Below are 14,371 nucleotides of genomic sequence, written 5' to 3' on the forward strand. Positions count from 1 at the left end.
TGTTAACCCAATGACCAAGACAGCCCCTCTCTACCAGCTTTTACTTAACACATAGAGTAAATGCCTGGTAAAATTTAACAGAGAAAGCCGGCACTCACCCAGTTCGCAGTCATGTCTCCGGCGTCGCGCTTCTCTCAGAAGTGCCGTTCGATTCCCTCTGGAAGTCGATGAGCTCTTGTAATCCTTCTCCTGTCGTCCCGTTGTTGAACTTCGGGCTCACTCCGTCCAGTGGTCGCTTTCGGGGTTATCGGCATCCCGCCGCTGCCATCCAGTTGTTGGGACTCCGGGTTCTGCCGGTCTCGTTTTCGGTAGCTGGCCCCGTCGCAGGATCCATCGTCCAACAATTCAGCGAGAAGAAGCGCCCGAACGAACAACAGAGATTTATTTACATGTGGAGAAGTGGTCAACTGACCCAAAGAGAGAAGAGTGCGTGTAATACAAAACGTCTTCGGCATTTTATAGCGCCGCGCCGTTGACACTGGGCGCCCCGTCCGCATCGTCAGCCAATACGGTGTCTCCGGCCCCTCGGCCACGAGAGAGGGGGAAACACACCTCACAACACATGGAGTGGCACATCCCAACACGAGGTCCATATATGGTCACGGCGCCCTAAAATGTTACCAAACATGGTCACGAACGCACAGCAGACCCCGGAGCTCTCCCGGCGAGGAGGAACCCGAATGGGGAGGTGGGGGTGGACGACACCGTCAGATCAATAACTGGTTCTCCCCCAACCTCTTCCTGCTTGGCTCCCCAGGGCCGGTCGTAACACCGGGCTATCTCCCCGTCTTTGGAAGCCCACTCCCAATCAGACAATTCGGCCCATTCATTCAAAGATATCACCCAATTACTACAAGGAGGAGCGCCGGCGCTATCAGTGTACCCTTGTAAGCAACTGCATCGCGCTGACGAGCGCCTTCTTTTAAAACTGTACCCGGCTGTGCTTTCAATTCATCCTTTCATGGCACGTGCCAGTTCATTGGAAAGGTGGCTGACACCTTCAGCATAGTTTGGGCGTGCCAGTCAAATCCGTCTATCGTCCCCAACCCCACGAAAGAGGACTGGGAGGCGGCCCTGCTCGGCTGTCAGGACCAGAAGGCGCTAGTTCAACGGACGCGGGCGGCTTTGCTTGCCAATAAAGCTCCAAAATGGGGATTAATTCACCTAGCGCTGTGAGGGGAGGAGGCCAATAAGCCCCCAACCCAATCACCTCTCTGTAACCATTTAGTGGTTATTAAATGTTTGACCACCGCCACAAGCGCTAGTGCGAATCTTTCTCATGATTTCATTTACAGAGCGTTTCTCGCTAATGACGCATCTTGCTGGGTGGTATTGGCGTAACTTTGCAGAGGAGGGTTTCGGGAATCGCAAAACGTGACTTCATTACTTACAGCTCCGTATAATTCAAAGACTGTTACGGCTGCGTATGATTCTAAGCAAGTTACGTAAACACGGTTCGCAAGTGCGGTACGGTAGCGTTCCTCGGTTTCTTTGCCGCTCGTTGTGCTCTTGTTCCAGCGACAGTGCGTGTCGCGTTAGCCCTGGCGTAGGATGACAGAAAACAATGAGGCTTGACAACCCCACAGCAATTTTTAAAGAAAAAAAGTTTTTGTGGTGTTGGGCTGTCTTTGCTGGCAGTATAGTTCGACGACCGGTGATGGAGAAGCGGTACCGTCGTGCGGTATATAGCGTAATTGCCCACTGCATTTCTTTTTTCAACCTGCCAAAACTCTGTATTCATGCCGAAAACGGTTAATTGCCCGTGGGTCCAGCCGTGGAGGGTCCGCATCAAAAGTGGCGCGACTGCTCTCAAGGTCGCGGCGCACGGCTTCCCCCAAGTTCGACATGATCGATCCTCGCTTTACTCGACCGCACACCTATACTCGAGGGTTGTGTGCTCCCTTTCCGCGGACACCCCGCCTCGCCCCACTCTACTACAAACGAACGACGCGCGAGTGGCACGCGACTTTTGGCACGCAGGCATCGTGGGTCGTTGATCGGCTGCCGGCGGCGCCACTGAACTTTGATCTCAGTTCGTCGAACGGGAGCTGGGCGGATGTGACGATGCGCGGCGCAGTCGTGGGGTCGATTGCGGCTGCATTTTCATTTGGGCCGGAATTCACACACACACACACACACACACACACACACACACACACACACACACACACACACACACACACACACACACACACGTATATATATATATATATATATATATATATATATATATATATATATATATATATATATATATATATATATATATATATATATATATATATAAGGGAGAGAAGTGTATACCTAAGGGCTCGTTTTTCCGTGTTTTAACACAATAATAATGAGATCTAACAGACAGTAGTGCCAAGGAATGTACAGGGGAAGTTATTAGAACCAATGGAATGTAAATAAGAAGAAAGAAAAGTGGATGAAAAAATTACCAACTGTGAGCAGGAATCGAACCTACGACCTTCGAATAACGCGTTCGATTCCTTGGCATTACTGTCTGTTAGATCTCATATATATATATATATATATATATATATATATATATATATATATATTAAATAGATGATCAGAGTTTCTTCCGGCTACCGTAATAAAAGTTATAAACTTCGAGAATAGTGCAGTATAGGAAACAAAACAATAAAATATTTATTTATTCCTAACAGTTTCGGCTGGTGGACCAGCCTTCTTCGGAGGATGTAAGTCCTCCGAAGAAGGCTGGTCCACATCCTCCGAAGAAGGCTGGTCCACCAACCGAAACTGTTAGGAATAAATAAATATTTTATTGTTTTGTTTCCTATACTGCACTATTCTCGAAGTTTATAACTATATATATATATATATATATATATATATATATATATATATATATATATATATATATATATATATATATATATATATATATATATATATATATATATATATATATAGAACCAATTCGAATCCACTCCGCTACGTCAATCCCGTAACCAAATCATGAGGGGCTTCATAACTTCGTTTATCATGTAAAATTCATTGTGTGTGTTGGGGGGCGGTGAAAGAGAGAGAGAGGTAGCGGGGGCTGGTGGATATTGTCTTGATATCGATCTTTAATTTTGTCACGTCTCGCAGTAACCATCGGATATAACGGTTGCAGATGCGTATAGTTCACTGATTCGACCGAATTCGTGATTTCATTTGCAGTTTTTTTTTTTCTGTTTGAGCGTGTCAATAAGCGGCGTAACCAGAAATGTTTTTCGGGAGCTGCCTAACCGTGTACGTTAGTGTGCATTTGTAAGTGCGCGTGCATGCATGTGTGTGTTTGTAAGTGGGCATACACTTGCAAAAGTGAAAATTTTCGAAACGACGGGGAATCGAACCCGCGATACTTCCCTGGATAATCCAATGATAGTAAGATTGGATTCCGTTTAGTTTCTCCGTTTGCACGTAAGACTGCCGATTCCCGCCGTTCTCACGGCATGTCTCTAAGTTCACCTATAAGCTCGACCAGCGAAGTACAACTGCATTCACGCTGCCTACTGACAGCACGACGTTCTTTTCTTGGCGTCGATCACGGACACCGTGGTACTCACATAATATATGGCTCTATAGTTATTCATCGCCAGGGTTGCCACTCGCGACTACCTTTCGCCAAATTGGCAAATTTGAGAAGCCCGCGGCCACATAAAATTATGAATGGCGACACGACGAATGGTTGGCGATTTTCAGCATAGGTCTTGACTGAGTTGTGCATTCTATATGCAGTGTCTTCAAAACGGATGGGTGACATTTTTTTCTAATTTATGTAGTTTCAGACCCACCAGTAAAAGGCAAAGGCTTGCGTTACGTGTAGCTTGGATGTTGGTTAGTGTGGAGCTGAATTTTTATTGCGATTGCTATTATATCGACACTCTCGGCTGGATTTCGCCGCCAGCGTCACTTACGGTATGTGCATACTTATCTATATATGTGAAAACGCAAGAAAAAAAATAATCCAGAAAAATAATCCGGCGTGCAGAATCGAATGTGAAACCTCTGAAACGTGAGTGCGAGGCATTAGCCACGGAGAGGCACGTCTTTCAACTTTCAAACGGCAAACTATTTATATATACCTCTTACCGCTGTTGACGGGCATCTCGGGGGGAACTATCGTGTTTTCAGCATTACCAGCATCAGCAGGATGGCGCGATGAGCACGCGTCGCCACATCGTCACGACGCGGCGGCGCGCGCTCTCATTTCCTACGCGTACTTTGCTCCGCAGAGAGAGAGGGGGGGAGGGGGGGCTGGACGCTCGCTCGCGCGCCCTTCTCTCGCGGTGGGGAGGATCCTACCTCTTAGTTGGCTTCAGGAAGCAGAAGAAAAAGAAAGCGCATGCAAGTTCATGATGATGATAATTTTTGTTCTCTAATAATGCGGCTTCTCATAGCTTAAAAGGAGATGCGAGTAAAAAAAATCCAATTTTTTTCCAGAGTTACCTATTTTTCATTTTTATTTGCATTCATATGTTTGGTTTCTCTACTTTTACAACAACAAAAAAAAGGTGGAGATTGAAATTTAACTTGAAGTAGGTTACAATCGCTTTTAAAGAGCATGAGGTGGCTACCGAAAACTAAAGATTGCTCATTGTCTAGAGTCCCTTGGAAATTGTCACCTCGCTGCTTGCCATCGCATTTTGCATGAGGAGTTAACTATAAGCCACATGCTCAAAATAACAATGATTGCAAAGCTCTTGTAATAGAAGAAGTCATTTTAAAGACATATTTTTTCTGCATAGATGATCCTTGACTTACACCTTTCCAATATGTTTTTCTCAAGTCCCATTTTCGGGCAGTCTTTTGAAATTAAACATCATGTTTTTAGTACTTCTGAACTGATAGCCAGAGCAGGATGGCATTTTACCCAGATATTCCTCAACATGTGAATGGTGCAAGTAACTCCTTTGAAACCTGATATTGCCTGTATAATTATTACAAGGCTTAAGCAAGCAATTAGTATAAGCTGAGGATTCTAAGAATTTTTACTCTACAATTTTTCTTGTCCATTGAAATGTCTTTGACACACTTTCTTGATAGTTATTTGCATTCTACAGTTAACTAAGAGTAATTTGAGCCATTAATGGCTCAAAACCATAAAATTTTGATGGCATTAGAAGTTTGTCCTTAAACAAACTATATCTTACACATTGTCATGCCACAAAACGAAAACTGTGCAACTTACTACAGAACTAACGAAATATTTGAAATCAGCATAAAAGCTTTTATATACAGCAAAAAGTTTCATTGCCCTAGCCTATAGATTCATAAAACGTACTTTTCAAAAAATCTAGAGGCAACCGTAATCCTCGACCTAGGCACTTCTTTCTATGTGACCTCAAAGGCCACATAGAAGGAAGTGTGTGGTTGAGATCAGCTCCGTCAGGTGCTGCAACAATCGACGCTGCTCAAGAGGAGCGTCTGATTTTTTAATCAACTCATTCAATTTTATTAGTTATTCTAACAGATAATTAGCTATTATCTTAATTACACATGCTGCAACATCATAAATGTACAACTCTTAATATCACAACCATCAATTCTATACCAGTTTTATTTTTTAAAACACATTTTCCTAATATCGGGAAAACCATGTGTAACCGATCGAGCTGAACTTTTTAGAAAAGAAACAAGAGTGTCACTTACTGCTTGTGCAACTAAAAATTGAGATGTTGTTCCAGTTTGTGAAAGTGGACAACCAGCCAAGCTTTAGAGCATCACGCTGGGTTAAACAAGCATACATCCATTTATTTTTATACTTTAGTGATGGTAACATGGACGGGTTTGCAATTACTGTGATGTACGCAGACTGGTTCATTCACAAGCCTCAGACATATTCATGGCTAACATTTGTCTGGTTTGAAAATATCCACTTAATTAATATGTCATTATTATTAATGGGCTAAATCACAATTAGCTGTTCTTAGCACGGGGCCACCAGGAAACTCGCAGGGATTTCTGAGAAAGGAAGGCTTCTTGTTGAAGAAAAATTCGCCCTTTGGGGTGGTCACTCTATCAGTTGAGCTGACCAGGATACTAGCTGTTTTGCAGCAGGAGAGCAAGTTGGTCAAGAACTCAAAGCACATCGATGTCATTGATATTTGTCCTTATTAGGGACAAAGAGTGTGAAGCTTTTTTGACCTCTGCTGTTGGTCATCTTGGTATCCACTGAATCGGCTGACGTGTGCATGACAGAATCTGATGGGGTCATTACAGAGAAATGTTTTGGTGTCAAATTGTCATTGGGTAAACTCTGTGTTGGGGGTGGAGGGGCTGTATGTGCTGTTAAGTGTATATAAATGTGTATATATTCTAATGGTCACCCAGCAGCCGGAGTCTCATGTCAAATGAATAGCCAGGCTAATATCTCCAACATTTCATTAATTTATTTATTTCTCTCTCAGACCCCATCGTGGCGCTGCAATTCTCTCCCAACGGACGGTACATGGCGGTAGCAGCGGGCAAGCACATTCTGCTCTTCAATAATGTGCCTGGATACCAGAACGCTATCGATGACCTTGAGGAACGCAAGAAGGGCGCCGCTAGTGCTTCCATCCGTGACAGGCTGCAGACGCAGATTGATGAGGCACGGTACGTCCAACAGCGCAGTTCGCTGCCAGGGTTATTTTTAATGATATACTTGTATGATTGTCGTTATAGTGTCATCACCTTTGAAACAAGGCAGCTACACATACACCATTTGCAACCATTACAACAAACTCATGAAAATACCTCCGGAATGTAAGGTGGACCATTCTCCTCCATTTGTTTGGTCTTCATATTATTACATCATATAAGAAATACACATTTTAGTCAACTCGACTATAGTGGACCATTTGCTATGACAAACTATCAAATTGTTCAACGAATTTTTCTAAACGGTGTGAATGTAACATAACTCATTAGAGCATCGGCGTGCATGCCGAACTATACTGCACAAAGCTATTTCCAACTACTTTTAAAATGCTCAAAAATGCCTCTTTGCTTGGCAGAACATTTCCTGGAACTGTGTGACCCGCACAACCACCATGTAGCCAAAATGAAAGGTTTTGTTACACGAATCACGTGATTGCTTGTGCCACCCCTCAAAGCCCCTGTTCTGCATAGGACACCTAGTATGAAATGAAACAACTCAACTCCAATACTGGCACAGCCAGGGCAAAAATTGGAGAGTTCAACCACACACAGCCCAGCCCAAAATTTTTCAGTTCTGTAAGTCAACATGTACACACAAACATATATGAACTATGGTTGAACCCCCTCTCCCCTTTGAAAAGTTTCTGGTTACGCTTGTGAATACTAACCTGCGAAAGTCGCTGTTCAGAAGAGGGAGTGGCTGACTGGCATCAAGAGGGAGGTTGCGGAATGCTCCGCTAAATAATGAGAATACTACTTTGTGAACTATTGTTAACTAGGTGCTTATTTTCTTTTGTGGGGTAAATGATTCGCTTGTATTTAACGTCAAGGAATCGTGCAGGACTGTCTGAGGGGTTCGACGTTCACCAGGTAATGTCTAAAAGAATACATTAAAATGAGGAGGAGTCTACGATGACATAGAACAGAGATACTTGGCTCTCTATTTTGGCTATCAATCCTGTTTTTGTTGGACAGCATACACGTAGCCTTAGTGTGGTTCCAACCCATAGTTTTTTACGAAAATTATCAGAGGGAAATTGAGCAATGGTGTTTATGGGAGCTACAGCCACAATAGCTGGGTCAGCACGAAAGTGATGGCTAGGAAACATATCTGTCGAGGCATCTTTTGGCCTGAAACAACTATGTGACCTAGTAGGCATGTGGTTTTAAATAAAATACATTTAAACCCCTTCATAAGATGCATGCTCCAGGCAGTGATTCTTGTATTTTATTTGAGATGTATCTGATAAGCAGGGGACCTCATATGCATTTTCCTATTCACCGTATTTTACTGTAGGCATACTAGTGTCTCCTATATCCACTTGTCTCTTCTAAAAGCGTTCGACTGTATTGCATACAGAAGCAAGCTAGCATTTTTTTTCGTGTACGCCGAGTATTCCTTGGTTTTCGTGTCCATAATGTAAAGCGCAAACGCTTTGAAAGGTTGGTCATACACCATGCTAAACAAAACCCGCAAAAATTTATGGAGCTAAAATCCTGCTCACCGTTCTCATGGTATTGCTGGAATTGCACTGATCGAGTTTCCTCTGGTAATTTTTGTACGAAAATCTATGCCACAAACATGACCAGAAACAGAGGGCATAGAATACACAAGGTGTCTCACTTGCTTTCCTAGCAGTCAGCCATTTGGTGCTGCATGACTTGATTGACATCAGTGTAAAATGAAATTGTACCTGTAACAATTTTAGCCAATTATATGTAACAGTTATATTTAGTTATGTAGCTGTTAGGCTATTTAATAGTTAAGGAGGCTGATTGCTCGTTGAATTTTTAAATTCAAATGCTTTCTTTCAAATTTTTCTTGCCCGTTTGGATGGATGATAATGCTCGGACTTACGAAAGCTGGAACCATGCACAACTTTTGCAGGACCATGTTCATGGCTCAATTCCAGCCATCTTGGAGGCACACGGGCAAACTTTACAAATGCACGAGATGCACTAATTAACAATCCTGTTCCATATGAAATAATACAATAAAGTAAAAGCAACCTAAATGTATTCACATCAATATACAGGTGTCTTGAGTGTGCTACTTCTGTAATCCTCAAAATTGAACTGTTGTATTGAAATGTGTGGCAGTTCATTCTCATTGAACAATTGTCATTGGTGATTTCTCCAAATTTTTGTTTCTTTCATATCTTACAGGAGCATTTTGAAGACTATGGAAGCAAAGGATTCGTAAAATGTCTGCCCGTCTGTAACGGTGGCCAAATAGATCATGTGTTCATTTCCTCTCAGTCTGTGTGCATGCTGCAAAGAGTCAACTTCTTCCTACTGCCTACAGCAGTCCAGTGTTAAACTTGCTGGTCAATAGTGCAAGTACCTTTATTTTTTCTCGTGAAGGGCGAGAAAAAGAATGTTTTGTTCCTAGTGCATCTGGTTGTATTGCGTGAAATTGAAGCATGCGTGTGAATGGTTGGAAAGGTCACTCCATCTTTTTGGTAACTGAAAAAATAAAATATCATCACTTCTCATGCTGTGGGCCATTATTTTTGTGAAGCCTCACGGATGTGTACTTCATGTGACAGAACATCAAATGTAAGCAAGAAGGAAATTCTGAGAGTTCATTTCTTTTTTGAAACATTCTTAATGAAAACCAGGTTTTCGTTAGGCATGTGAAAAGTTAAATGTGGAGGTCAGAGAAAAATCCTGAAGCAGGGCTGCACAAAGTACAGCCTGAGAAGTCTTCTAATGGACTATATAACTAGTGGCAGATTCAGATCAGGACCCTGACATGTCCTCAATTCAGCACCAAGAAAATTTGCCATGGAACATGCAACAATATATATTAACTCCTGATGCTCCAAGTTTTGAAACGTACTGCGACTGCAATCAGCACACATTCGAACAGTGAGAAACACGAAAGTGTTTCAGACAAATAAGAATCACCGCTTTAGATGTTAGCTGTTTCGAGCACCAACTAATTGGAGCAGTAAAGTGTGATTCAAGTGAGGCACCTTTCAGAGTAAACAATTAAGAAAGGAAAGTGACCCCCGCACATATTCGTCAAGTTTTCAGCACCAGCACTGCAGTATTCTTGTGCAGTCTGCTAGTTCCACTTCAAGCCCAACTGACCCACCGACTGCAGCGAGAGTGTTTAAATATAAAGCCCCTAAACAAAAGTATCAGGTTCGGCACAGGGCCGAAGCCATGAATGCAATAGCTACACATCGGACTGTTACATGAAGCAAGGCTAGGATATTTAGAAACCATACAAAATGTAGTGAACACGGCCGACTGTTCTTTGAGCTGCAGGGTTTCTCGCACGTGCAGTAGCACGTTCTTCCTATGCCTGGCCACGTAAGCGAGCCCACCTTGGTTCAGTGACACTAGCATTCTATTGGAGCTGTTCCACAGGTGCTCGTATGACACGTGGTGGCATAACAAAGGCCGAACTACATACAGCATTTCCGCCGGCGTTTGTGCGGCATTTCCTTTCTTGGTGTCAGTCAATGTCCCCGATTTTAGTGACAGTGGCAAAAAGTAACGTTTCAATGCACTTCATCAAAATTTCCGCCTCAGATTGTCCCACACATTATAGCGGGGGTGTCGATGCTGGTAGCAGCTGGATGGTGGGAGAAGCTTGCGGACTTGCTTGTTCCGTCATACATGGCTCCCACCCATCACGGGGGATTTGCCATGAAACTGGCGCTTGATGCATAACTACAAGCGAGACGTGAGCTTTGTTTAAGAATGTTTCTTTCAAGTCCATTGATAGTAAACCAGTTGTAAATTGTGTGAGTGTGTATATATATTGCAACGTGTATGAGCTGAGAGAGGAGAAGAGGAGGAAGACGTGAACTGGTGCAGAGACCGACGCCATTACTACCAAACCATCAACTCCGCCCTGCTAATAAACACCCTTCTACTTTAACCGCAACAGTTTTGTGGTGGAGGTGCGCAACAATATATATATATATATATATATATATATATTAAATCAGACCCCCAAACCCTTATTGTTGCCCTGTGGATCAACAGTCACATGCGGTAGTGACCCGCATCCCGTTGCAATTGTCACCCTTCCAAGTCAAGAAGACCTACCAGAGCCAAACATGCTGCCACTCAACTCTCCCACTCCTCTATCGGTGACGATAAGCCCTGATCTGACAGCAGCCTAGAGTCAAGAATTGTTGAATTTATTGAACAGACATCGCCTTTGTTTGACGTTCATTCCGCTGTCCTTGGTATGACAACTTCTGCGACTCACCGAATTCAGACTGACGGCTCCCGAATAATTCACCGGCGCCCATACCGCGTGTCTCTCGCAGAAAGGAAGATAATCGAGGAAAACGTATCAGACATGCTTCGACGAAATATCATACGTCCTTCCTCGAGTCCGTGGTCTTCGCCAGTTGTGTTGGTGCAAAAGAAAGATGGAACGGTACGTTTTTGCGTTGATTACCGGGCACTGAACAAAATAATGTGCAAAGATGTTTACCCTCTCCCACGAATTGATGATGCACTAGATTCGTTGCATGGCGCAGAGTATTTTTCGAGCCTTGACCTGCGATCGGGCTACTGGCAAATACCAGTGTCCGAATCTGACAAAGAGAAGACGGCTTTTACCACCCCAGATGGGCTATATGAATTTAACGTAATGCCTTTCGGACTTTGTAACGCGCCTGCTACCTTCGAACGTATGATCGACAGCGTACTGCGTGGCCTGAAGTGGAAAACCTGCTTATGCTACCTAGACGACATCATAGTGTTTTCGTCTACCTTTTCGCAACATCTACGTCTCGAAGAAGTCCTAGGTTGCCTTGCAAAAGCTGGTTTACAGCTGAATACGAAAAAATGCACCTTCACAAGCAAGACGATCAAGGTTCTAGGGCACTTAGTCAGCAAAGACGGTATTCAACCGGATCCTGAAAAGCTAGCCGCCATCCTCGAGTTTCCCCGTCCGTTGCGTCAAAAAGACCTGCGCAGTTTTCTCGGCTTGGCATCCTACTTTCGGCGCTTCATACACAATTTCACAAGGCTTGCCTCTCCGCTCCATCAACTGCTCGCAAGTAACACGGCATTTGTCTGGTCTGAAGACTGTGAAAAGGCTTTCCTGGCGTTGAAGCAAGCCCTGACATCCGACCCGGTACTATGTCATTTCGATCCAGGTGCACCCACAATTCTTCACACTGACGCCAGTGGTCATGGTCTCGGTGCTGCAGCGTGACAACATTAGACGCGAACGTGTCATCGCTTACGCCAGTCGTGCTTTGACTGCTGCCGAGAAAAATTATACAATAACCGAACAAGAGTGCCTTGCTGTTGTATGTGCGGTGCAAAAATTTCGTCCATACCTCCACGGCCGCCACGTCACAGCCGTCACCGACCACAACGCATTGTGCTGGCTTTCGTCGCTAAAGAACTTATCGGGTCGTCTTGGCCGTTCGGTGCTTCATTTACAAGAGCACAACTTTGATGTCGTCTACAAATCTGGTAAGAAGCACCAAGACGCTGATGCTCTCTCTCACAGCCCTCTACCCAACCGTAATAGCCCACCGTCACCAATTTCCACCGCAGCATTACCCTCCGCAGGTCTCAGTTGGCTAAGATCCGGCCGCCCTTCTACCCTTGTGCCGCGTCAACGCGTTGACCCTTACTTCCGCTCCATAATAGCACGCTTGGAAGGTACATCCATTCCTCCGAACGCCCAACTTCGCCGACAACTGAAACAATTCAAGCTTTACGATGGTGTTTTACATCACTATATTTACCACGTTGAAGGAAACAAATGGGTCCCCGTTATACCACGTTGTTTACAACGTCAGGTTCTTGAGACATTCCACGATGATCCTGCTGCTGGGCATCTCGGCTATCACAAAACGTACGACAAAATACGCAGTCGGTTCACCTGGCCTGGCCTCTCATCCGCGATTGCCAATTATGTTTCTTCGTGTGCCTTATGTCAACGGTGGAAACGACCCACTACTGCTCCTTTTGGCTTTCTCCAACCTCTTCCTTGTCCCGCTTTGCCATTCGAAGTCGTCAGGATAGACTTGTACGGCCTCCTTCCCGTGACCTCCAATGGAAATTGTTGGATTGTAACGGCTGCTGACCACCTCACTCGTTACGCGGAAACTGCCTCACTGCACGCTGGTACAGCCACTGAAGTAGCTGATTTTTTTCTGCGTAACATATTTTTACGCCATGGAGCTCCACGTGTTCTGCTCAGTGACCGCGGCAAGGTCTTTCTTTCCTCTATTGTTGCTGAGGTTCTACGCGCCGCCAACACCATCCACAAAACAACTTCTACTTATCATTCTCAAATAAATGGCTTGACGGAACGCTTTCATCGTACCCTCTCGGACATGATTGCCATGTACGTTAACCCTGACCACACGAAGTGGAACGCCATTTTGCCATTCGTAACGTTGGCCTACAATACAGCTGCGCAACGCACCACCGGCTTTTCTCCTTATTTTCTGGTTCATGGCCGCTCTCAAAGTGTAACTCTGGACGTCTCCTTCCTTTCGGCTCCTGCTACCTCAGCAAGCCCTTTATCCATCAGCAAGCCCTTTATATGGTGGAGGTGCTACCCAACACCTCCACCACTTATGAGGAAGAGCTTTATTCGAGGCGAGCTCGAGCTGGCACACACTGATGATGATATCTTCAGATGAGAAAAATTATACAAATGATGATGACACGCCCAATTGATGAAGAATAGTCGGTGACTGCGCTCACAATATATATATAGTGAAGTAGATCTTTCGTGAGCGGTCACAACGTGGTTTATTTCGACGTTTCGGCCTAGAGTCTGGCCTTCATCAGGATTGAAGATACAGTTTTTTGGTGCTCAGCTTTATACAATCTCAAATCAGAAGGAACGAGGAAAAAAGACAGAGTAAAAGAGAAAAAGAAATAGAAAAAGAATATAAAGTGGACACTCCCCCCCCCCCCCCCCCGTTGGTGCCCCCCTTCCACTTTCCCTCCATCTCACTCCCCTTTCTGATGTCTGCAGTCTGTGTATGCTTCCTTTCAGACAGCGCCTCCTGGCTCCGGCCAAAAGCACTTTTTTAAGAAGTTTAAGCCTTTAACTACCCGGCGCCCCGTCAACATTTCGTCGTAGAAAGAGGGGTGCCGCGTATTGCAGCAGAGGCTGGTACATTTCGTCGTAGAAAGAGGGGTACCGCGTATTGCGGCAGAGGCTGGTAAGCGGGCGCAATGCGAATTCCTTGCCTGCTTCTGGATTACGCGTGCAGTGGGGGCCTCCCGGCTGTGCACAGGGTTGCTGTTGGGCATGTCATGCATGGCACAATTGATTGGATAGTAAAATAAAATAGAAAACAGACGACAGCTGCACTTAGGAAGAGTAGTTACACTTGGAATTGTTTTGAGTTCTCCAGTGCCCTTCGCAGCTGCAGTGCAGTGAACTCAGTTACTATTTTCATTATTGCCGTTATTGTTTTTTAATGCTTTAATTGCTGCAAGTGTACCAGGATTCTCATTTATACCTCTATCGAGGGTGTTAAATCGGTGGATAAGGTATGACTCTCGTTGTTCACGTTCTCGATTTGATTTAAATCCCGTCTCTAAGAGCGTTACTGATAGTTTGTCGAATGCATGGTCGGGAAGATTGAGGTGTTTTGATAGAGGTAGACTTGGGGCTGATTTCGCATGGGCTCTGTGATTATTGAAGCGAATCCTAAATGGTGTTTCTGTTTGTCCGATGTACTGCATACCACACACGTTG

The 14,371-nt window shown here is 44.5% G+C and overlaps 1 protein-coding gene across 1 annotated transcript in view; it reads left to right on the forward strand.

The window, feature by feature from the left end:
- The window catches only part of LOC119175083 (transducin beta-like protein 2), a 282,143-nt gene extending 272,991 nt beyond the window's left edge, over positions 1-9,152 (forward strand). The window contains exons 9-10 of the mRNA XM_037426315.2: positions 6,426-6,612; positions 8,824-9,152. Coding sequence (XP_037282212.2) covers positions 6,426-6,612; positions 8,824-8,860 — 224 coding nt within the window. The 3' untranslated portion in view covers positions 8,861-9,152. The remainder of the gene's footprint in view (positions 1-6,425; positions 6,613-8,823) is intronic.
- Positions 9,153-14,371: the final 5,219 nt, after the last annotated feature.

This window comes from Rhipicephalus microplus, chromosome 3, assembly GCF_043290135.1.
Source record: "Rhipicephalus microplus isolate Deutch F79 chromosome 3, USDA_Rmic, whole genome shotgun sequence".
NCBI classification, from domain to species: Eukaryota; Metazoa; Arthropoda; class Arachnida; order Ixodida; family Ixodidae; genus Rhipicephalus; species Rhipicephalus microplus.